The sequence below is a fragment of the Notothenia rossii genome (assembly GCF_949606895.1).
Source record: "Notothenia rossii genome assembly, chromosome: 5".
Classification (NCBI taxonomy): Eukaryota; Metazoa; Chordata; class Actinopteri; order Perciformes; family Nototheniidae; genus Notothenia; species Notothenia rossii.
In genome coordinates, this window is record NC_136903.1 from 54,725,733 (window position 1) to 54,751,877 (window position 26,145).

Genomic DNA, 26,145 nt, shown 5'->3' on the forward strand with positions numbered 1-26,145 from the left:
TTGAGTTATCGGACGCAGGGATCTTAAATTACCAGAGAAACAAACTGAGCTAACGTTAGCGGTAGCTTAGTTAGCAGCCCACTTTGTCCACCAAACAGCATTAAAGAACTCTACGGATAATTCGGCTCCTGGTCAAAAACGTCCTGGACATAGAACAACTAAAGAATCCTAATAAGGAAAAACTAATAAATGATAAACTCCACAACGCAACAAAACTGCGTCTTTCTTTTGTTTAGATTAAGAGACACCCTAATTACGAAATCACATATGCCATATTGAATGTCTAAATCCTAGCTTTTAAGTTAAAGGGACAGCATGTTAATTTGAGGTGCCTGTCTATTAATAAGACTTAATAATGAAAACATAAAAGCTATTCATTTTAAGCTAAGAGATATATTAATAAAGCAGCTATATCCCTATAATGCTTTAGATTTCATTTTGTACAGGTCATTTTTGTTGTTCAAGTTCTACATTTAACATCATAACAGATGTTTGAGACCAAATAATAGCTGTTTTCCCAAGTTATGGATCTATTTTTAACAGGGAAAGCCTGCCTGTCTTTTTTCTCGCTACATCGTCCTTTGATCAGCACATTTGAAGTGTAAATCGTGGATTATCCTGTGTCTTTCATCCACCCTGTCACACTCCATTGCATACTGTCCAGCACAGCTCAAACACCTTACACATAATCTGGCTTCATAAACAGAGCCGATGCATCGTTAGCCTCCAAACGTAGCTTCCATCAACTCCTACACAATCTGCAACTCCCTAGGAATTCTCTTTTTGCCTATTTTGGTTTCTCTTTTGCTGACACCTTGTTCCTGTCTTCTAAAGTGTTGACATACTCTTCCCTCTGCAGTCCTCCCTCTCTCTTCCTTTGTTTTATCTGGTTCCCTCCCTTTGTCTTCCAGACTAAACACCGTGTCTGCATTCTGACTGAGGAACTGCGTCTGCATTCTGTATTTGTCTTGTGTTAAGTCAAGGTAGACTGCTCACATTCACAATCAAATGAAAAGGTGTGTTTATAATCCAAAAAAGAATATGGCAACAGTTAGGAGAGTTCCCTCTCATGTTTTAACATGAAAGCATTTCCTGTTGAAAAATAAATGGCTTTTCCAGTTTGGTGAGGAAGAACTGACTTCAACTAGCGCTGCACCGTGTGAAGAGACATATGGGAATGTGTTGAATATCGCAATTGCAATGAATAATCTGATTAAAGTGTACTTTACTTTCTGCTGCTTTCAATATTCTGCTCAAATACAACACATTCCAAGTTGAACGATTTTTTTTAATAATAATGGCTTATATGTGTATCAGGCAAAAAATGTTTACTACAGTATACTTAATGTGCAATATCATAGTCTTTTGCAAATTGTTATCGTGTCAATTGACATTGTGATGATTTATTGTGTAGCAATACAATCTTTGGAATAAAATCCAAAGCTAAAACTAAAAACAAGAACAGACAAGACTTTTGAGAGATGCAGATTGATGGTTTGTGATGTCTTGGAGTCGTCATACCTTTGGCCATTAGCCATTTGGCATTGCTAATAATAGAGATAATCAGGGTTCCCATCGCTTCGAGTTCCTAAACATCAAATGTGAGGTCTTTTCAGGCAGTTTTCTTAAATTCAATGACACAGCATAATTGAATCATGTTAAAGGTCCCATGTCATGCTTTTCCGGTTATTACCCGTCCCCTTGTGTGTTATGTAGGTTTTTCTGCATGTAAACGTTCTGCAGAGTCACCCTCAAAGTACACCCTGTAGCGAGTAAAACTCTAACACAGAAAATACCTGTCTATGCTGCCCCAAAACGCCTCGTTGGAGATTTCTCTTTTTCCAATTGTTTCTTCCTGAGTATAGTGACGTAACGATACCCAGGTCCAAATGGACCAATCCGCAGAGCTCCACACACACACACACACACACACACACACACACACACACACACACACACACACACACACACACACACACACACACACACACACACACACACACACACACACACACACACACACACACACACACACACACACACACACACACACACACACACACACACAGCCTTATCTTTTCTCAGGCTGTGAATGTGTGGCGAACAGCCTGGCTGTGAGTGTGTGTGTGTGTGTGCTCAGGCTGAGTTCTGCGGTGTCTCACTGTCTCGCCGAGCCCATGCAGCAACCAGGAAACAACACCAGTAATCCAGCTCACACTGTCCGCTCCTCACAGCAGCGAGCCCCGCAACGTCCCGCCAACACGGCACCCTGACCCCACGCATCATTCTCATCTATTTGACATTACTGGTGTCATTTTCTGGTTGCTAACAAACGCCATCGTAACACATAATCACTGATGTTCCGCTGTAACGGTGGTGGACCCATCAGAACAGAGTGGGCGAGCTGACCAATCAGAGCACAGTGGGCTCATAGGGAGGGGGGGGGGGGGCAGGAGCTCCAACAAGCCGTTTAGGACAGAGAGTGAATACACATACTATACAGAGATGCTGTATGAGAAACCAATGTGAGTTTGGAACATTGAACATTGTAAATCTATTCTAGTAGACCTCAACAATGGAATTATGATAAGTAGAAGTGGCCATGTCATGGGGCCTTTAAAGGTTGCTTATTGTCACACTTTCTCAAGGCAGTTGGTGCATTCAATGACCCATGTCCTTTTTCAAAAACTTTTAAAGCCAGGCTTCTTTAGTTTTTTTGAGGAGCTAAGATCTTCGTATGAGTCTGCAAAACTACTGTGAGTTATTTTACTATTACATCCAACTATTACTACTAGAATACTTTAAATAACACTCACTTATAGAACAACTATACCAAAACTATAATGAATTCAAAAAGACTAGTACATATTATGTTATTACTGGTATTTAACCTGGTCTGTTGAGGCTCCTGAGGACAGAACGTCATTTCAAGTTAGCTGCATGGTGAGTAAATGTCTGATGACACCCACTTGAACCCATCCCACACATAATGAGAGGAAGACATTACGCAGAGTGTTCTCAATTATCTTCTCCTCTAAATCTAAGACTGGAAAATCATAATAAGCCTGTCAAGATATCTACATAACCGGCCTCTAAATAGATCTTAGGTTGTGAAAACAGGCTGAGGAGTCATTGAGTCATGCTTCTTTTAAAAGTCAGAATACAAATAGTCCTGCACAAGGTTTTGTATTTTCAAGAGACAGGAAGTCACGTTATCATCTTAAAACTTTTTTTAAGTTGGCTATTTATTGATATTTATCAGACCATGGTGAGTCCAACCATGCACATGTTTCTTAGTCTGGATGTAAGCTGTGTAAACTAAACCCACATGAAGTCCTCTTGCTTTGTGAGCAAAAAGGCGTGCTTCTATTATGGATATTTTAAATTCAAGGCTTTTATTGGTAATACGAACATAGCTACAGTGTAGCTATGACGATGAAAATCTTAGGTCACAGGCTCCTCCAACAGTGCAACAAAATAAAACAGAACAAATAGAGCAAGTAAATACAAAAAGAAAAATTGTAAAATTGTAAAAAAGTGGAGTAGTGCAATAAGAGTCTATATGCAAGCGATTGAATATGTAAGGGATAATGTGCAGCGAGGCGGTCATTATGGGGAAAAGAACACTCATGAGTCAGCCCTGCTCCTGACCTCAGCTGGACACACACACACACACACACACACACACACACACACACACACACACACACACACACACACACACACACACACACACACACACACACACACAGACACACACACACACACACACACACACACACACACACACACACACACACACACACACACACACACACACACACACAGCTTTCATCTAGATGACCTTTCAGTGTTGTGACTGTACCAGCATGTGTGTTTCCCCAGTGGGAATAACACTCCTAACCCGGGAAATGCCTTGCAAAAAGCACACACAGTTACACACCAAAAAGCACACTCATATATAAAACACATACACAAGGATATCCCGGATGCGACCACACACATGCACGTGGACGCGCACACATACGCACGCGCGCGGGCAGACGGCTAGACACCCGTCTGGCTTTACTCGAATGACGACAAAGCGGCGACAAAACTTCCAACTCCCCCCTTTCCCACCGAACAAACACACCTTTTCCTCTGATATCCAGCTTTCCATGTCCTCAACTGTAACTTCCTGGTAGTTTAAATACACTTAAAGTTGTATTTTTACCCTTAAATCCCAGCGGAAAGGCGGAGTATACGTTCAAATGAAGCAAGCTGAGATCAGACACAACGCCAGCGGCTGCGAAACCCCAACAAAAAAATAACACTTTTTGTCAAACTAGGCGTTCAAAGTGAACAAAACACATATAATAAACATGGATACGATATTAATGAGGCAACACATGCTGTTTAAACAATCCGGCTGTAAGGAAAGAGATGGGAAGCTGGCAGTTTTGGCTCAAGTTCAAAATCAAGCCTTATTAAACTGGTTAAAGGTTCACTGAGGAGAAAACATAACGTATTTTAAAGAGGCTAGCATGTGACCTAACATAATATTTGTTGTGCAATCTTATTGTAGAGACATAATTTAAACGGGGAGAAACAGAGAGAATGACACAGAAAAAGGTCCCGAACAAGACTCGAACCCAGGTCCTCCGCATGGGGACCGAGCCCCAGTTCATGGGCCGCCATGAACAGAAGTTTGTACACAAGCTGAACAACGTTAATACATACTCAGCTGAGCTCACCTACAAGTTTGACTAGATTCAAAATGAAAGAGTGGTCACATTTTGTGATGTTTCATGTCACTGAAACACAGTCCGACATCGCCTATGGCAAAAAGTGACACCTAAAAAACAAAATGAAGAAAATGCGCTCCTTCTTTCTGTATTTGTGAGAAGCCCAAGTACAGAAACGAGTGTGTAGCTTGACAGTTTCGATTTACAGACATAGCTAAAGTGAACGAAAAACACAAGAAAAGTGAATGTAATTTACTCACTGATTTCCATGCTCTGGAGCGAGGTGTAGCGCTTGCAGTTACATGTACAGGAGACATTGGCGGTGGCGTTTAAAACACCCATCAAGTTCATTTAAAGCCTCCTGAAGTCAACCATTAGGCTTTTTCTCCAGACAGGGGAAAAGGCTGGAGGAGAGGAGCCCAAAAAACAACACTACGCCAAACTCCCCCCCAAAAAATCCTCCCTTTTTCTCTCCAGCCTCCTCTCCTTCCCCTCCGTCGTCCTCCTCCTGTTTCGGTTCTCTCCTCCTCCTCGCTCCGGTTTCTCCTCCTCTTCCTCCGAAATGTATATATTTATCTGCCTATCTGTCTGTCGGCCTACTACAGAAGTGTCGGTACAGCCGGTAGGCTACATGTAGTTTGAACGCAGCTAAGCTAAAAACATGTCGCTGAAACTAGTTTAAATGTCCGGTTCCGTCCGTTAGAGATGTAATGGATCCGTGTTTTCAGCCGAGTGACCGGCGACTAAACTACTAACGGACGTCGGTCTGCTCCTCTCTTTCTCCCTCGCCCCTTCCCTCTCTCTCTCTGTCTGTCTCCAGGGATTTCTCAGTGTCACTCCCCCCCTCCTCCCCCCTCCTCTCTGTCTGGGTCTGTCTCTCATTTCCAATTTCCACTTGCCTTTTTAGCAAACACAATCCTTACAAAGCCGACAAAGAGGAGCAAACAGCAGATAGGCCTACAGACAAATAAAGTATTACTACAAGTCGATGAATTGACAAACACTAACACTTTAATCATCAAAGTAGGCCATTTTGTTGCTGTTTTCAGACACACAATTTAGTTTTATTCATGCATATCTTTTTGGCAAATCAAAATCCTGCATAAAATAGAGTTGCAATTATTTGGTCGATAAGTCAAACAAAATGATCGCTGACTATTTAGGTTTTAGGCATTTACAGACATCACCTTGGGCTAGAAAATAAGAACATAAAGATGAATAAAACATGAGGAACAATTACATTTGATTGTATACATTTTTTTTATTTAAAAGCTTTAAATTCAATCCAATGGCACTAAAGAAAGACAAACTCTATTTCTATTATTATGATAGCGTAATATCTGCAGTATCCCCCCCCCCCCCTCCTCTCTCTCTGTCTGTCTCTCATTTCCAATTTCCACATGCCTTTTTGGAAAATGAGGAGAGGAGGAAACAGCAGATAAAGACAAATAAAGTAAAACTTCAAGTCGACTAGTCAATTAATTTAGAAACACTTAAACTAACGCTTTAAACATTTAAGTATGCTTTGTGTGAAAAATGCAATAAATGCTGTTTTCAAACTCTAAGATAGCCTATATTTTCTTAATGTGAATATCTTTGACAATCAATTTCAGTCAATTTAGTTTAATTGATAAATATCTTTTGGGAATCTTTTGTCATCATTATTGTTTCCTAATAAATAATTTTCCACTGTCGTTTCCAGGCTTGAAGCCAAGGGCGCAGTCAATAAAAATGAAAAGAAAAACAATAAAAACAATAAACAGTCTGTCGTCTACCCCTCTTTTGAGAGCGGCTACGGCCTCTCTCAAAAGGCGTACATTAGACGGGATTGTGAAGGCACCACCGCCACGCGCATGCGCAGTGTCGGCCGGGGTTGTCAACCTGGGGTACCAACGTGTTCAGACACTAGAGGGCCCCATAACACAACAAATAAAGACACTGAGGGCAGACAACATAGATGTGACATCTCCGCTCGCTTTAAGCAGCGAAAAGTGGAAGATGCTCACAGATTCTGCTTGGGTTTTCAAGACAGTAACACGGGGCTATAGGCTCCAATTCGCTGTCACCCCCCCTCGCTTCTCGGGCATTCTGTATTCACAAGCCCGGGGAGAGTCAGCCCATATTCTAGAGCAAGAGATTTTCTCGCTACTAGAAAAGAAGGCTATATCGATAATACCCACCGAACAGAGTCAGAGCGGCTTTTATTCCAAGTATTTCCTCGTTCCCAAACGGGGAGGGAACGGAATTCGGCCTATACTAGATTTGAGAGCTCTGAACAAATATCTCAAAAGATACAAATTCTCACACATCTCTGTTGTGTCTCGTGCGCCAGAACGACTGGTTCACATCAGTCGACCTGAAAGATGCGTATTTCCACATCCCAGTATATTACCCACACAAGAAATATCTGAGGTTCGCCTTTCAGGGTGTCTGTTATGAGTACAGAGTCCTTCCCTTCGGTCTGTCTCGAGTGTTTGTACGGTGTACGGAAGCCGCGATAGCCCCGTTAAGAAAACAGGGTATTCGCTTGGCAACTTATCTGGACGACAGGCTGCTTCTCGCACAGTCGGAGCAAGAGGCTATTACGCTGACGAATGTCCTCGTAAAACACCTGCTCGATCTGGGTTTCGTAATAAACACAGAAAAGAGCATGTTGTCCCCAGCCCAGACTGTACTCTTCCTGGGCCTACGCCTGAATTCGGTGCCCTTTACAGCCCGCCTGTCAGCAGAAAGAGTGAAAGCCTTCAGAGCTTGCCTCGCTCATTTCCGGCTACGCAAATATGTTCTCTTCAGATCATGTCTGCGGTTACTGGGGCTCATGGCGTCAGCCATCCTGGTGGTACAACTGGGACGCTTACACATGAGGGAGTTTCAGCGCTGGGTAGCTGCCCTCAGACTGGACTGGAGAGTGATGGTCACTATGAAATGCATAATGGCACTGCGCCACTGTCTACACCCGACTTTTCTAGTACGGGGCGTGCCTATGGGTGCTGTCCTATCGCGGAAGGTGGTCACCACAGACGCATGTCTGACGGGCTGGGGGGGTATATACGAAGGTCGACCTGTTAGGGGTCTCTGGAGCAGAGACCTCCAACGGTCACACATAAATTATCTGGAGCTTTTTGCGGTGTTCCTCACCCTAAAACCCTTTCTGCCTTTTTCTCAGAGGACATCATGTCCTCGTGAGGACAGACAACACGACCACAATATCGTATATAAACTGCCAAGGGGGTTTGCGTTCTCTCCAGTTACACATGCTGGCACGCAAACTGATCTTATGGAGCTGCGGACGTCTCCTCTCTCTAAGAGCGACGCACGTACCAGGAGTGATGAACCTCGGGGCAGATCTGCTGTCCAGAGGTGCACCACTATATGCAGACTGGACTCTACATCCAATGGTTGTGAGTCAGCTGTGGGTGCGTTATGGCCGGGCTGCGGTAGATCTGTTCGCATCAAAAGAAAATGCTCAATGTCAGCTGTTCTTTTCAATGCGCGATTTAAACGCACCGTTAGGCGTGGACGCGCTCGCGCACGTTTGGCCTCCGGTCCTTCTGTACGCGTTCCCACCCCTGGCTCTGATACCCCCAACTCTGGCCAGAGTGAGAGAACAACGCCACACACTGATCCTGATAGCTCCGCACTGGCCTGCAATGTACTGGCTGGCGGAGATATATCAGCTGCTGTGCGGGCAGCCGTGGCAGCTCCCACTACGCAGGGACATACTGTCTCAGGCGGGGGGGACGATCTTTCACTCACACCCAGAGCGCTTGGCACTATGGGCCTGGCCCGTGAGTGGTACAATCTGAATACAGTGGGGCTCCCTCAGAAGGTGATAAACACTATTCAGAGTGCAAGAGCTTCCGCCACCAGGTCTCTCTATGACTGTAAGTGGAGGGTGTTTGAGGAGTGGTGCCTTTAAAAAGGACACATCTCTTTTCAATGTCCTGTCGGGGTGATTTTATCATTTCTCCAGGACCTAATTGATAAACACAGAGCTTTCTCTACGATCAAAGTGTACCTGGCTGCTATTGCTGCATGCCATGTGGGCTTTGAGGGAAAGACGGCTAGCCAACATCCTTTGGTCTGCCGTTTTATGAAAGGGGCTCGCAGGCTCCTCCCTGTTTCCAGGTCACTGGTGCCCTTATGGGACTTGGCAGTGGTTTTAGATGGGCTCACTCGACCTCCATTTGAACCCCTGGAAGAAGATGACATGAAACACCTGTCACTGAAGGCAGTGCTGTTACTGGCTCTGGCATCTGCCAAGCGAGTCAGTAACATTCATGCGCTCTCTGTACATCCTTCATGCACTCAGTTTGCCCCGGGGCAAACGAGAGTGTTGCTGAACCCAACCCTGCCTTTATACCTAAGGTGGTTGGCTCATGTACCCCCATTGACATTGTGGCATTTCCTCCGCCGCTGTGTTCCTCTGAGGAACAGCCTGAGCAGATGAAACGAAGATGTCATCTTCGTGCTCATCCGAGTCGGAGTCAGGAACTCAGAGGTATCCTCTTCATCCTCCTCCGTATAGTCCAGCTCCAGGACATCCTCCACGGGTGGAACCACGGTGAGGTCCAGTTGGGAGCCCAAGCTTGACACAGCGCGGGGCTCAATCTCCGCAGCGGTTGCCACCATGTCCCGATTGCCGGCCGGCAAAATCAACGGACATGAAGGGGTCCTGTCCCGACAGGCTAGCTTGGCGCGCTAGCTGTCGGCGGAGGCTCTTGACGGTGAAGCGGGCACAATGCCCGCACGAACCGGGTTTATCGATAGCTTCCTGGGGAGTTTCAGCCCAAGGCAGGACGAGCAGACCTGGTGTGAGTCCGTGACCGAGATCTTAAACCCGCAGCCGCAGAGCCGAGCCTCTGAGCCTCCGACTCCCCTGGTGTGAGGGAGAGAAGGGTCCATCCTTGTTTGCTGGGGTGTCGGCGCGGAGGGACACGCTAGTAACAGGTATGTTACCGTTTGAAAGAAAAAATCAAAACCTTATCGTCATTCCGAAAGGAAAAACGGCGGGCAGATTTTTTTATATTAACTGGTGTGTTAACATCTTTTATCTCCGTCTCCTCTGGTGTGAGGGAGAGAAGAATCCGTCCTTGCTTGCCGTGGTGTCGGCACGGAGGGATAAACTAGTAACAGGTATGTTACTGTTTGAAGAAAAAAATCAAAACCCTACCGTTATTCCGAAAGAAAAAACGGCGGGACAGATTTCAATATTAACTGGTGTGTTAATATTTAATTCAATCTTCTGCAAAGCAAAAATTAACCGGCAAGCGCCCGTCGACCGAATGTTAGCTTGGGTTCAGTCTGTGGACAGTTAAGCTAGCCCGGCTACTGATATTTTGAGATGTGCTCCGAAGCGAGAAGAGGTGTTTGAATGACGCTGCGTCGTAGCGAAAGCTACTTATAGGGTGGCTGGATTCCCTGACGTAGACGTCAAGATCACCAGCCAATCAGGATTGGCGTAATGAGATTGATGCTTCTGTTTGCTTACGCGTTGAGGCGCATCCCATAGTGAGACATCGAACGGAGTGTTATGAATGAGAACTACAAGGATTAGTCAACTCATTGATAAGTAATTAAAAAATAATCGCCATTATTTCATATTCAAAGCTATTTTTGTGCAACAATGGCAGGAGCAGCCATTGCATGAACATGATGACATGTCCATTTTTCTGATTAAGCGTAATTCACTAATCTGTAGTCCTACAAAATGCAAGATTTTGAACATAAAAAAGGCACTAATAGCAACTATTATCTACTTTTTGTATTGTGATGTAGGCAATAGTCTACATCTTCTGAGAGCTCATTAAAGCTACAGCAGATCAAACTGCAACGATAACTCATCTAATCAATTAGCCAATCAAAAACAATAGCCAATTATTTCAAATAACCCAAGACATTCAAATCAAAACATTCTCTTCTGATAAATATATTTGAGTTTTGGAAACTTTGTGCCAAAGGACATGTTCTTGCAAGACCTTGAAAATGAACATGAATGAATGACCAAAACCCTTTCATCTATACTGCTATTATTATGGCTGAGCCTTTATCTGCTGAATGCTCCTTGTAAATACAGCAGATGGAGCTGTTTTAGTCCAACAAGAATAATAGCCACATATTTCTTCATTAAAGTTATACCGTATGTTCACCTTTTCTCTCCCTGTATGTTGTTGCTGGGTATTGCACTGCATCTGTTTTGGATTCAGCTGTGTATGATTGCTGCCAAACTAAATCGACTTTAAAAATAAATTGCGTTAACAGCTTCAAGTTAGCATTCAGTGGTGAAAATTATTTCTCAACGGCAGCTTTACAATAATGGCGCATTTACACTGCAGGCCTCGCTCGGCCTCGCTCGGTTTGGTTAGGCCTTATTAGGCCCGGCTCACTTTAACTGACATTACAGTTTAGGAACTGGGGTAGTATCTATAGTAACGCAGTGTAGGCGGAGCCGTGACGTCATCTTCAATGAGCGCCCCAGAAAAACAAAACAGCCGTTAGCTCTTAGCACTCAGAGCTCACAGCTCTTCATATCTGTTCAGAAACTAGACAAAAATTAAACAAGTACAAACCACAGACTGCCTGTGTCATGGCGAATACAGTCGCTGGTTTATTTATGTCTGTATAGGCCGTTGTTGTGAGTGTGGACGGTCGGAGCATATATAACGTTAGCTTAGCCAAGCTCCATTTAGAAAACACGCATTTTAAAAGGTTTTTCGCCTGCCGTCTGTCTGCAGACTTGTCAAAGCATTAATTCATGGTTTTTACTAACCGGTATCAGTATGTTGTTACTTCGGCATCATTTTGAAACGTGTATTACAATTAAATCACGGTAAAATATGTTCATCTTGTTGTAGTTGCAGCCCCCTTGACAACGATTCTCTCTCTAGTTTAGCAAACTCAGTCCGACTCAGCCCTGTTTGTTGGCCTCGATAGAACCACGATTTAGTCGGGCCAGAAAAAAGGTGAAAAAGTAGCCCCGGGCCGGAACAAGGCCAAGTGTAAGCGCAACCAAAAACAGGCCCTGTACGGCTCGGAACGCTTAAAGCGAGCTCCGCGCTTTAGTGTGAATGCGCCATAAGAGCCTTCCACTGGTGTCTTATGTCTTAATTCTAGTGTTGGAGCATTGAAGGCGAAGAATAGCTTCACTTTAAAGGCATTCTGTGTGTCATTTAAGGCCATTTAGTCCCTATTTACTTCCATTGTGAAGTTGAGGAGTGTTTGAAAAAAATATAGGTATAAGCAAGAATTTCGCCCCCATTTTGTGGCGGTCTCTAATGAAAGCCCAAATAAGGGTGGACTGTACTTCAGTGTAGCTTCATGTCTTGTGACAGAACATGAAAACAGCATATCATATATGTATGTTACAAAATATCAGCTGAATATGCCTTGAACATGCAGTCAAAACACATTAAACACTAAGTCAATACATACTGTATATATATATATATATATATTATATATATATAGTGTACATATTATGTATTATATATAAATACATTATACAACAGTATAGATATCCAGTCTTTTAATGCATTAAGTATAATCTGAAGAGATTTATGCTTTAATAAAGTATTTCCTTCCTTTGCAATGTTATAATTCCCCAGAATGTATCTGACAGCTGAAGTGAAATGGAAGTTAAAGATAAAACTTTATTGATTGTTTGTTAAAATTCCTAGGCTAGATGCTAGATGGTAGCATATCAAATCTAGGCATCAATACATATAATTAATAAAACAATGTATATTATTCACCTCTGTAGTTGTGTACTTTTACAAGTAAAATAAATACAATTTTGAATGAAGGTTGACTTTGAAACTGTATTTCGGTATAACTCTCTCAAAATATTGAACGTATTAGTGTGTGTGTCTGTAGTGTCCGTGTGTGTGTGGCCTAGCATTACTATACTTGTGGGGACCTACATCTGTTTACACATTCACGTATGGGGACTCGCCTCCCTTATGGGGACAAAATGGAGGTCACCATGAGCGGAATCATTCATTTTAGGGTGAAGACTTGGTTAGGTTTAGGGTTGGGTTAGGGTAAGGGTAAGGTTAAGGGTTAGGGGTAGGCATGTGTTGGTTATGGTTAAGGTTAGGATAAGTCTCCAGGAAATGCATGTAAGTCCATGTAATAATAATACATTTTATTTATATATATATTTTCAGAACTCAAATACGCTTTACAGTATGAGGGAGGGTAGTCAAACCAGGACAGGCAAACAAATAAATATAGTAAAATAAAATAAACAAAAAGGCAGTCAAAAGGAAATTGATTGAGAGGGGGGGGGACTTTGGTTTTCTAGACAGAGTTGAAAATATGTGTTTTGAGGCGGGACTGAAAGACTGTGAGGGACTCAGAGTCACGAAGATCTTCGGGGAGGAAATTCCAGAGCCTAGGAGCTGCCACTGAGAATGCTCTTTCCCCAAAGCTGCAGAGTGTGGATGTGGGAATGGATAGGAGTCCGGCTGCGGTGGATCTGAGGGACCGTGCGGGTTGATAGAGCAGGTCGAGGCGGATGAGAATATTGAGGGAACCAGTGTCAGCAGAGGTGAGGAGGTCGTTGAGGACTTTGACGAGTGCAGTTTCTGTACTGTGGCGAGGACGAAATCCAGACTGAAGGGGTTCGTAAAGCTGGTTGGTTTGGAGATGGCAGTGAATTTGTTTGGCTACAATGCGTTCCCTGTCTCCTGAAGTGATGTATACATGGTATGTGTGTGTGTGTGTGTGTGTGTGTGTGTGTGTGTGTGTGTGTGTGTGTGTGTGTGTGTGTGTGTGTGTGTGTGTGTGTGTGTGTGTGTGTTCCAGACAGCATTACATCACCTCCCTGATTGAAAGGCCCGAGGGACCAATAAGGCGAGACTGTAACAGCGTGTCTCATCTGAGTCAACTCTCTAATGAGTCTGCTTCAGTTTATAGCTGCATGTTAGACACGTTTTATTGCCCAGCTGGACTCTCCAAAACCTAATCCTGAATAAAAATAAAAAGATACCACCCAAAGTCATTGGTTAGTGTGAACAGAAACAAAAAACATGTCACAAAAGTGAAATTGTTATACAAAAAAAGGGTTTAATCTGCTTTGAAGGTGTAAATTAGGAGAACTGATCAGGAATCAGTTCAGAGACTTGCTCACTGTGGCAGGGCATACAGCTGCAGAGGGGATCAAACCTCAGACCTTTGAGATGGATCAGAGCTTCAAGGTCTTCCTCAAAGGGTAACAAGGCTCTACCGTTTGCACATAAAAACACATAAAGATTGGCTAAAACAATATGAATGTTCCGAAACATCCAAATTACAAGTATCTAAAACACAGGACTGAAGATACTTTTTCAATGTCCTATTGCTGTTTATTTATTTTTTAAATAAGAAATTAATGAACAATCTTCAAGTAAAGCTCATCAATTTCAACTCAAGTTCTTTTTTTTTCATTTTATAAATTGCCCTTATATATTTAAGTGTTGCATGAATTTAAACCGAATTGTCCAAATAATTAAGCATTCAACCAAGTTTTCACTATTCTATCCACTTAATAAATCAGCTACACAAGAATGACCCAGTGTGTTGGGCCACTGCTTCCCCCTACTGGACCCAGCAGCCAACACAGGGAGTACAGCATCACGTTCCCCTGGTCCTGCAGGTGCTGGACTGCAAGAAGTGAGACACTGGAAGAAAAATATTTCTGATTTCACAAACACTAACAAGCTGTTGTTCAGCACCTGAGTTTAGATTATTAGGATGCTAACAATGTAATGTTATAAACATTAGAATTTCAGGGGGCTTAAGTAGGGTTTTCAGAATAAATGTACCTAAATAAATGTTTCAACTCCACTTTGAGCGATAGAATTACTAACAAAGAATTTCTAACAAAGCACTTGTATACTAATAAAGGACTGGCTTATCTACAGTATAGCCAGCTGAGTAGCACTTGAAATGTTTTAGCTCTATGATACCTAATGTACTTATATGATTCTGTTTTCTTTAAGTTTGTATCTTCTTGGTCGAAGGCACTTATTGTAAGTCGCTTTGGATAAAAGCGTCAGCTAAATGCAATTGTCACGATCCTAATGTCATGTCACGTTTTTAGTTTAGACTGTCTTGTTTTGGGTGTTATTTTGCTGTTCTGTTCTCCCTGTTCTCTCAGGTCGGTTAAATGAAATCCTTGCTTCCCTCACTTGCGTCGTTTCCCTGTGTTTAGTCCCTCCCTCCAGGGAAGCATGGAGGGAAGCAAGGAAACCACGAAAAGCAGGGAAATGAGTTTTAAGAGCAATGGGACGTCCTTTCCTCCGGAGCGTCAAGTGAAGCGACGTCTGTTTGTGATGACGCCGCACAGCTGTTCGTCTGACAACAGCTCTGTCCCCGTTATTTTCACAAACACACTTGCCACACATTTACTGACACAAACATTTGTATCATCTGTTGTAGACCCCAATAAATAAAATCAAATAAGAACTAATTCTCAAAAAAGATAAACGCCATTCTTAAAATGTATAAACGAACAATAGTTTGATTAATATTGATTAGAGTGCACAATAGAAATAAAATAATTGAGAGAAGAAAAATATATATATTATCTATCAAAACCCAGTTAGATTAACATTCATTGGATTGCACACTTTGTTTGTTTGTGTGGATATGTAGCACATTAACATTTTAAGAGCACTTAATGACTGACTGAATGGAAATGACAGTAAATGAAAATATAAAACGAAAAAAGCGATCATGAAAATGTTTGCAATAAATGAATAAAATGATTTGTGACCAATTTGTTCCTAAGATATATCACATATTTGTAACTAAATGATACATGAATTGAAACAAAACACATTTTAAACTGAGGAGTGACTCTCGTGAGTTTCATTTATTTTCTTCACTCCGCTGGGGTACTGCTCTCATGTCAAGAACAAGAAGCATGAGAGTGCATGCACTGCATCGTCCAATCAGTGAGCGATACACAGTAAGGGGGCGGGGCGAGTATCTGAGGATTTCATCGGAGGATGGACTGGTGGTTCCTCGATTATCACTCCTCCATTATCGCTCCTCGCTCCTCAATCCTCGCTCCTCCGGCAGAAATAAGAGCCATGGGACGGTACTCAAGATGGCGAAGACAAATCAACTTCCGGTGAGACCGAGGACCGAGGAGCGAGGAAATGAAAATAGTCAACCTGAGACAAGGCCCCTGTCTCATGTTTTCCTCTTTGTTTCTTGTCTGGTCCTTCTCCCTGTGTGTTCCTTCCTGTCGTTAGTTTCCCTGGTGTGTCTAATTGTCTGATTGTGTTCATCCATTGCCCTTGTGTTTCTGCCTCCCCTGCCCGGCTGTTTCTCGTCTTGTGATTACCCCTCCCTGTATTTAGTCTTGTCTCTTCCTGTGTTCCCCTGTCGGTTCATTGTTTGTTTATGCTCCCTTCGCGTCACGTTCCATGGTTTTTCTCTCCGGTTTTCCTCCATGTTTTTCAAGGTCAGTTTTTGTGTTATTGTTTTCCTGTGCTACCGTTTTGACTCGTGCCTTGTTTTGTTATCAGCTTTTAAATAAAGCTCGCTTTTTGTTTCTAAACCTTTTTCCGTTTTTGTAGTGTGCATTTGGGTCCTACCTTTTCCGCGATCTTTACAGTGATCATAACAGCAATGTAATGTAATTATTGTTTAAATCCATGCTTAGTGTTTTTGGCCATTTGAAAAAAAGGAGCATTAAATTTATGTTCTATGTTTTCACACAGTTATGCGTGTGTTGGCAATCAAAACTGAAATAAAATGATATACTGACATTAATACTTAATAATTCAGCGTTTTTGATGCTAATGTGCAGGATTATTGCTGCTCTGAGTTTGTATCTCCATGGTTGACTGCAATTAAAGTGGCTTTGGATAAAAGCATCTGGTGAATGAAATGCATCTCAAAATATTCTCTTTGCATCATTTTAACTGAATCTTGGTGCATCCTCTGACCTGCGATGTAAATCAAACTGTTCTGGGTGTTAAGTAAAAATTGCTTCTATTATTTCAGACAGTGAGAGCTCCTGTGGGTGACGTCAGGCTGCAGACTCTGATAGTGGAGCTGGCAGTGAGTAAGCTCTCCGTCTAAAAAGAGGCTGAGTCAGCAAATGGACACCAGGTGTGGTCACTGTTTGTCTCTTCCTCTCTCCTTATCGCACCCTATCTTTGAAGACTGAAGTGGGTGAATCACTGAGTTCAGGACTCGCTCTTTCTGACTGAGTGGATCCATTTATCATTGTCTTTTTGCTGTTTAGACTCTAAGTGGCATTGTTTTAAAGGAGGGGGCAGTGCTGGAGGGGCATGTTGTTTCAGGGAGATGAAATACAATCCAGAAAGGCCGGTTTGTGGAATACTTCCCTGAGTTTGGAGGCTTATCAGATGCCAAAACCTTGCACAGCTGTGTGACACAGGGTTTTACAGCACATTTATCACGGAGGCAATCTTTTTTATCCTACTGCTGATGACTGCCGGATAACAGGAGGACTTTGGTTTTCAAGTTACAAAGCTTCCAGGAAGGTGCACTCATATATTTTATTACAACCCTCTAAAAAAGTAATTCATGTAATGTCTGAATTATGTTAAATAGGGCTGCCCGTTCAAAAATATACTGAATCTGTAGAATAAAGAGTTAATAAAAAATAGGCCGGGACTTATCTGCATATGTTAACTGCTTGGATCGGGGGAATGGATTAATAGTGCAATTTGTAATGGTTTTGTTATTTCAGCGTGTTGTTTTTGGGCGTGGAAGTTATCTCTCTTACATTGTGGTGACATGTTTTTGGACTACAAGATAATGTTGTTCATTTTTTTTCCATGTTGTACTTGGTAAGTGTTAGTGAGACAACATTTACAATACCTAGACCCAGAAAGCTGAACAGCTAAAGTAAATTCACCTAGCTATGACTTTGGCATTGCTTTTTAAATAATTTAATACATTAAATGTAGCTCTAGGATCAGCTTTTTACTCTCGCAAGGATCCTGGAGGGGTAAGTCGGACCCATTTCAGGTGAGGGTTGGCCACCGCCAGGTCTGCGCTTTGTCACCAATCCTGTTTGTAATATACATGGATCGGATTCCGAGGCGTAGTCGTGGGGGAGGGGGTCTGCAGTTTGGTGGACTAAGGATTGCACCACTGCTTTTTGCAGATGATGTGGCTCTGATGGCTTCATCGGTCTGCAACCTTCAGCACTCACTGGATCGGTTCGCAACCGAGTGTGAAGCGGCTGGGATGAGGATCAGCACCTCCAAATCTGAGGACATGGTTCTCAGCAGGAAACCGATGGACTGTTCACTCCAAGTAGGGAATGAGTCCTTACCCCAAGTTAAGGAGTTCAAGTATCTCGGGGTCTTGTTCTCGAGTGAGGGAACAATGGAGCGTTAGATGGGTCGGAGAATCAGAGCAGCGGGAGCGGTACTGCAGTCGCTTTACCGCACCGTTGTGACGAAAAGGGAGCTGAGCCAGAAGGCAAAGCTCTCTGTCTACCGCGCCATTTTCATTCCTACCCTCACCTATGGTCATGAAGGATGGGTCATGACCGAAAGAACGAGATCGTGGGTACAAGTGGCCAAGATGGGTTTTCTCCGCAGGGTGGCTGGTGTCTCCCTTAGGAATAAGGTGAGAAGTTCGGTCATCCGGGAGGGACTTGGAGTTGAACCGCTCCTCCTTGGCGTCGAAAGGAGCCAGTTGAGGTGGTTCGGGCACCTAGTTAGGATGCCACCTGGGCACCTCCCTAGGGAGGTGTTCCAGGCACGTCCAGCTGGGAATAGACCAAGGGGTAGACCTAGAACCAGGTGGAGGGATTATATCTCTTCGCTGGCCTGGGAGCGCCTTGGGATCCCCCAGTCAGAGCTGGTTGATGTGGCCAGGGAAAAGAAAGTTTGGGGCTCTCTGCTGGAACTACTACCTCCGCGACCCGACCATGGATAAGCGGGAGAAGATGGATGGATGGATGGAATGTAGCTCTAAAAAGGTAAAACAGTATCAAAAAATGTATCCTAGGGTAAATCATTTTATCTTCCACCTTGATCAAGGTGAACAAGAGGACTTTGGTTTTCACTTTACATTACATTACATTGCATTTAGCTGACGCTTTTATCCAAAGCGACTTACAATAAGTGCATTCGACCAAGAATATACAAACATGAAGAAAACAGAATCATATAAGTACATCAGGTTTCATAGAGCTAAAACATTTCAAGTGCTACTCAACTGGTTTTAGATAAGCCAGTCCTTTATTAGTATATAAGTGCTTTGTTAGTAATTCTATCGCTCGAAGTGGAGTCGAAAGAGATGAGTTTTCAGTCTGCACTGGAAGATGTGTAGGCTATCTGCTGTCCTGATGTCAATGGGGAGCTCATTCCACCATTCTGAGGATAGCAAACCAACGTGTTTTTGCTGATGGGAACTTGGGTCCCCCTCGCAGTGCTGGTGCAGCGAACCCTTTGACCGATGCGGAGCAGAGTGCACGTACTGGGGTGTACAGTTTAATTCTGTCCTGGATGTAGGAAGGGCCAGATCCATTCGCAGCATGGTACGCAAGTACCAGTGTCTTGAAGTGGATTCTAGCAGTTACTGGAAGCCAGTGAAGGGAGCGGAGGAGCGGCGTGGTGTGGGAGAATTTAGGAAGGTTGAAGACCAGATGAGCCGCTGCATTCTGGATGAGCTGCAGAGGTCGGATGGCACATGCAGGTAGACCAGCCAGGAGGGAGTTGCAGTAGTCTAGACGTGAGACAATGAGAGCCTGGACCAGAACCTGCGTCGCTTTCTGTATCCTCCTGATGTTGTAAAGCGTGTATCTGCAGTTGTTGCAGCTATGTTTGCAGTGAAGGACAGTTTGTTATCTAGGGTCACACCCAGATTCCTTGCAGTCTGAGTCGGGGAAACAACAGAGGTGCCGATGTTGATTGTTAGGTCAAGAGTGGGACAATCTTTTCCCGGAAGGAAAAGCAGTTCAGTCTTGTCAAGGTTGAGCTTGAAGTGGTGAGCAGACATCCACTGAGAGATGTCAGCTAGACAAGCAGAGATGCTTACAACGACCTGGGTCTCTGAGCGGGGAAAGGACAGAATTAATTGGGTGTCGTCAGCGTAGCAATGGTATGAAAAACCATGCGGGCTAATGACAGATCTGAGCGAGTTTGTGTACGGAGAGAAGAGGAGGGGACCAAGAACAGAGCCCTGAGGGACCCCTGTAGTTAATTGACAAGGGTCGGAATCGGACCCTCTCCAAGTTACCCTGTAGGTACGGTCTTTGAGGCATGAGGTGAGGAGGGAAAGTGCAGAGCCTGAAACTCTTGGAGTTCTTGGAGAGTGTGAAGGAGGATCTGATGGTTCACTGTGTCGAATGCAGCAGACAGGTCCAAAAGGATGATGACAGATGAGAGGGAGGTTGCTTTAGCCGTGTGCAGTTCCTATTTAATAAGAAATGTCATTCATTTGCTAATACTCTTTGTTTTGTCTTCTCGTTAATGTGCTCATTAAATACAGGTTTTACATGTAGTTAATGGTCATTTGAACTAATATTACAAAAAATCAAACCTTATCTTTCAGTAAAAAGTTTAGTCTGTAAGTTCTATAAAAACTGACCAATTGAAAACCACTTGTGCAATAAACTCTAAATAACACAGTTTACTGTAAGTAGTTGTCATTCATTATTTCACCAAGAACGTTTAGAACCATCAATGTTATTTGATAAAATGGGTCAAATTTGGCCCAAGGACAACAGGAAGGTTACATTTTGGATTATGTTGTCTAGCAACTGCATGGATCAGAGGATTTAGAATGCAATTTGCAGTGGGATTGTTATTTTAGCCGTTCACATTTTTTGTGGGCAGTTGTTTTGTATTTTTCTTCCATTTTGATGACATATCGTTGAATTTCTTTGTTGTTTTTTAGTTAGTCTTGCAGTGAGCTATCATTCATGATACCAAGACCTTGAAACCAAAACAGATACACTGCACTCAAAAGTTTGGACACATCTTCTCATTCGAAGTTTCTACATTGTAGATTTATACTGAAGACATCCAAACTTTAAAAGAACACATATGGAATTATCTAGTAAACAAAAAAGTAAAACAAACCCAGAATATGATTTATCCTGTATTTTGCTGACTACTGCAGAATGTTGTGGTAGCCATGCTGGTTAAGTGTGCCTTGAATTCTGAATAAATCACCAACAGTGTCCCCAGCAAAGCCCCCCCCCCCCCCCCCCCCCCCCCCCCCCCCCCCACCACTTCCTCCTCCTTGCTTCACGGTGGGAAACACACATGCAGAAACCATCCACTCACCTTCTCTGCGTCTCACTATGAGACACAGCGGTTGGAACCACAAATCTCAACTTTGGACTAAAGTACAGATTTCCACTGTCTAATGTCCAATCCTTGTGTTTCTTGGCCCGAACAATTATCTTCTTCTTGTTTTTCATTTTCCGGATTGACTGGCCTTCATTTCTTAAAGTGATGATGGACGGTCGTTTCTCTTCACTGAGTTGAGTGGTTGTTGCCATAATATGGATTACAACAGTAGTCAGATAGGGCTTTACACTGTGCACTAACCCTACCTCTGCACAACACAACTGATGGTCTCAAACACATTAAGAAGGCAAGTCATTCCACAAATTTACTCTTGACAAGGCACACGTGTTAATGGAAAACCATTCCAGGTGTCTACCTCATGAAGCTGACTGAGAGAAGCCAAGAGTGTGCAAAGCTTTCATCGAGGCAAAAGGGGGCCACTTTGAAGAATATAAAATAAAAATCATATTCTGGATTTTTTAACACTTTTTTGTTAACTATATAATATGTGTTCTTTCATAGTTAGTATGTCTTCAGTATTAATCTACAAAGTAGAAAACTATTCAAATAAACAAAAAACATTGAATGAGAAGGTGTCCAAACTTTTGACTGGTACTGTACGTTAAATTACCTATCCTGGTTTCCTTCAAGTAAAAAGTGTTACAGTTATCAAACTTCAGCCTAAAAGGATATACAAAGGATATCTCATAGGTAATTGAATGATGTACTTCTGTGAGAGAACTTCTGTCACTTTCTCATGCTGTCTTTCATCTGACCTGCTTCTCCGAGGGGACCTATTCTAAAATGTTGAGGTTGATATCAGTATTTTGTGCCACTACTGGGACATGTCTCCATGCTTTAATGTTCAAAAAGCTCTTTATTATTCTCATACTGCCTGTGCTGCAGCACCTCTTTTCACCATCTGTCTGAAACCAGAGCCCAGTCTGCTCTGATTGGTTAGCTGGCTGGCTCTGTCGTGATTGGTCAACCGTTTAGAGATGTCCTATCACGTACAATGTGCTAAAGCGTTAGCCAATAAAGTTCGAGTGTTCCTTCTTGATGTCACTATTCAACAATTAAACAAAGGAGGCCAATGGAGGCGTTTCAGACCATTTACATGCACAACAATGTGTGAGTGTTTCATAGTGATGTCACTATGTTACTGAAGTAAACAATGGAGTCCAATGGACTCCTTTGTTTGGAGAAGATTCAGGCGGGGGAGAAGGGACCGGGGAGTGTGGGGGAGAGAAACTCCCTCTGGAGGGAACACAGGGATTTTTGCCTTTGCAGACCATTTACATGCACAAAAACCTATACAGTATAGCACACCACAGGAGAGGGAAAACACAAAAAGAATAATAAGGTCCCTTTAAGATTTACATTCTGGATTTGGCTAAGTTTATAATTCAATTTGGCTTCATGTTCTGCAATGGGTTGTTTAAATTCAACCACAAGTGGATAGAGAATGGCCTAGTTGAAGCCAGATCAATACATGTTCTTAATGTATTTATTTCTCTCATATTTCTGCCAGTATGACCACAAAATACAAATGGGTATTGCATTTCATTCAATGTGATTTAAAAGGATAACATATAACATGAAGGAACACTGAAGAAATTCATTTAAATATTAATAGTGATGTCCTTTAGCTGTCTGACAATAAAAAGGTAACATAAAATAAATTCAAACGATGGCGCTGTGTATTTTTACATTGCACATTTTAGCTTTATCATCTTTTTATTTATTTATTTTTGTCTCTTTTTGCCCATGTGTTTGCATGTATATTTCTCAAAATGGCTTCGTCTGCGTATTTTACTCTATACCTGCCCCCTTTATCTTTCCTTTTAATTTGCTTACTTTCCGAGTCTCTATCCTCATCCAAATCCCTCACGCTGTAATGTTCTTTCCGATTATCCTCCTGCTTCTCTCCCTCTTTTTCAATTCCTTTCAATTCGACATGCAATCGAAATTGGCGAGACGAATGTAGGATTGCCAAAACAAATGTACGTTTTTACTTTTAAACAACTCTTTCCTGTGTCTGTTTTCTGGCCCAGGTGTGTGGCAGTCTGTGTCTAATGCCTGGATTCGGGGTAATAGTCGTCAGAGTTTTAGGCGGTGGCCAATCCCGTTGCAGGTGGGATTAAACAGGGATTAAGCCTGTTTCTCCGTGAAAGCAGACAGACAGACTAGCACTAATCTGACTTTAGCCCTGCACCAAAAAACGGCAGGCTTGAGCAATCCCACTCTTCCATGACTGCTTGTTGTGTATGCGTGGGTGTGGGTAGTCTTGTGCGTATACCTTTATGGGAACCAAATGTCCTCTGAAGTGCAGAATAATTAATTACATCTGAAATACCAAACACAAGTTTTCAATGGCTCCTGCAAACGCATCAGTTTTTTAAACATTCCCTGTGTTCGTACCAAATGTCACTTTGGCAAATAAATACTGTGTGTTCACTTTGATGATTTGATTCTCAGCTTCCTAAATGATGGGGCTGTCCTGTTGCAAAAAGCCCTTCAAGCTCTGCTATGTGTTTTAAAGTGACATAATCGTTGCACCCATTTGCAAGGTGCAGCCATTTGCTTTTTCAAACCGGAAATATGTTTATGTCTCTACGTTTCCAGGTTGCTGTGGGAATAATAAATAACAGAAGTGTCTTAAAAGCCTCATGATGCCACGTCAGTATTTAGGCGTACAAAATATTTTACATTTCTTACCAAAGGGACTGTGATTTGTTTCTAACCAAAGCTGCAGTAAGAAATGTTTTTGGGGGTTACTTACAAAAGTACACCTTTTTTTGTAACTAGTTGAGTGATAAATCAGTAACCTAATCTGAGTATCACAATATAAAAGTATTGAAACCTGATTACTTAAATAAACATTTTTTTTTACATAATTGTATTATGTAAGACAACAGAAAAATGTAACCTTAGAAAAGAAGAAACTAAGATATTTAGTCTCGAAAATGTGTCAGGTTATCTGTTAGGATAGAAGAATAGTGGTTTTCAAATGCTATTTTGGTTCAAACAAGCTTTTGGGAGTTTTCTCTTTCCTGTACTGTGTTATAGAGGTTTGTGTGCATGTAAATGGTCTGAAAAGGAAAAAATCCCTGTGTTTTTGCATTTAGGCTTTCAAAAGACAGAAAGTGATGGTGTTAATATGTGTAGGTTATCCTGTTCGGCAAACTCTTAAATATCATACGTGCTTGTTTTCTGAAGTACTGTGTTCCAAATATGGGAAATATCCTGGGCTTTTTTGCTGAAGGAACGCTTGCAATACTAACTTCCGGGTCATCCTGCAAAAGTACTCTGTCACTTTACCACTCTATGTTTAGTAACATTATATAAATCACCCCAAAGTAACTATGGCAAAAGCTACTTATATGAAACCTGTTTAGAGTAGAGTTTCTGAGAAAACTCAATCTGATGAAAGCTTGACATTTGCCTAAAATCTGTGCTTCAGGTTGTATAAACAGGTCTACGCCTGGTAGCACACACACCCCCCCCCCCACACACACACACACACACACACACACACACACACACACACACACACACACACACACACACACCCTCTCCTCTCTGCAGCTGTGTGAGGTAATGTCTGTCTGTGTCTGTGTCTGTGCAACACCCTGCAAGAATAACAAATCCACCTCTCTCCCTCTCATCCCTTTTCTATCTCATTATCTCACCCTCGCTCCACCCCCACCTTTACCTCCCTCTCCCTCTGACTCCCCCACTTCTGTTTGAGGCTAGACGCACTAGACCAGGGGTGCCCATTACGTCGATCGCGATCGACCGGTCGATCGCAAAGGTAGTGTGGGTAGATTGCATGGCATTGAAAAAATAAAAAAAGTAAAATAATTTTTTTTTTTTTTTTTTTTTTTTAAAGTTAGCCTATCATCCATCCTTACTATGGCATTTGCCACTTGATTGACGCACAGGTAAGCCAGTCTGAGTTGTATTGTACCATACAGGTTCATGCAGTTATGAGGGGGCCTCACCTCCTCATCTGAAGCGCAAATGCGACGCACTATTATGCGCTTATGCGGCGCAATTAGTGTAAGCGTGCAACAGTTTATCCGCCGTTTACTCCTCTAGCACCCCCCCTCGCACTTGCGACACAGATTGGGCCAGGTAGATCTTTTGGGCTTGGTCATTTTAAAAGTAGCTCCCAAGCTGAAAAAGTGTGGGCACCCCTGCACTAGACTATTACAAATGTCCTCTGTCGAGAAGAGATTGTGTTGTAAACAAAGAGAGGATGAGGGAAGGGAGACTGGAGAGGATTCTGATGAATAAAAGGAAACTCAAACTTATTTTTTTTAACATTTCCATGTTTACATTCACACTTCCTGACTGTATCTGAAGCCTGTTTCTCTAGGTTGCATGTAAGCAAGGGTGTTGTTCATATGAATGATTCCAAAGAACTCAAGACCAAAGCATTAACATTTTGAGGTTGAGGTCAAGAGGTCAAATTAGAATCAATTTGTTTATATGTTTATTTTAACATACAAGTTATATGTTTTTGTGTCCCATGGTGAATACATTACATTGCATTTAGCTGACGCTTTTATCCAAAGCGACTTACAATAAGTATATTCGACCAGGAAGATACAACCTTGAAGAAAACAGAATCATATAAGTACATCAGGTTTCATAGAGTCAAACATTTCAAGTGCTACTCAACTGGCTTTAGATAAGCCAGTCCTTTATTCGTATATAAGTGCTTAGTTAGTAATTCTATCGCTCGAAGTGGAGTCGAAAGAGATGAGTTTTCAGTCTGCGCCGGAAGATGTGTAAGCTTTCTGCTGTCCTGATGTCAATGGGGAGCTCATTCCACCATTTTGGAGCCAGGATAGCAAACCCACGTGTTTTTGATGATGGGAACTTGGGTCCCCCTCGCAGTGCGGGTGCAGCGAGCTGTTTGGCTGATGCAGAGCGGAGTGCACGTGCTGGGGTGTACGGTTTAACCATGTCCTGGATGTAGGAAGGGCCAGAGCCATTTGCAGCATGGTACGCAAGTACCAGTGTCTTGAAGTGGATTCTAGCAGTTACCGGAAGCCAGTGAAGAGATACATAACAAAGTTAGAGATAAAATAAAAGTGTTAAGACTGATCAGACTGAATACCTCCTCCAAAAAGACT

At 42.6% G+C, this 26,145-nt stretch overlaps 1 protein-coding gene across 1 annotated transcript in view; it reads right to left on the reverse strand.

Moving 5' to 3' along the window:
- Window positions 1–5,538, reverse strand: part of pmepa1 (prostate transmembrane protein, androgen induced 1) — a 60,482-nt gene extending 54,944 nt beyond the window's left edge. Inside the window, exon 1 of the mRNA XM_079680077.1 lies at window positions 4,985–5,538. Coding sequence (XP_079536203.1) covers window positions 4,985–5,075 — 91 coding nt within the window. The 5' untranslated portion in view covers window positions 5,076–5,538. The remainder of the gene's footprint in view (window positions 1–4,984) is intronic.
- Between the last annotated feature and the right edge of the window lie 20,607 nt (window positions 5,539–26,145).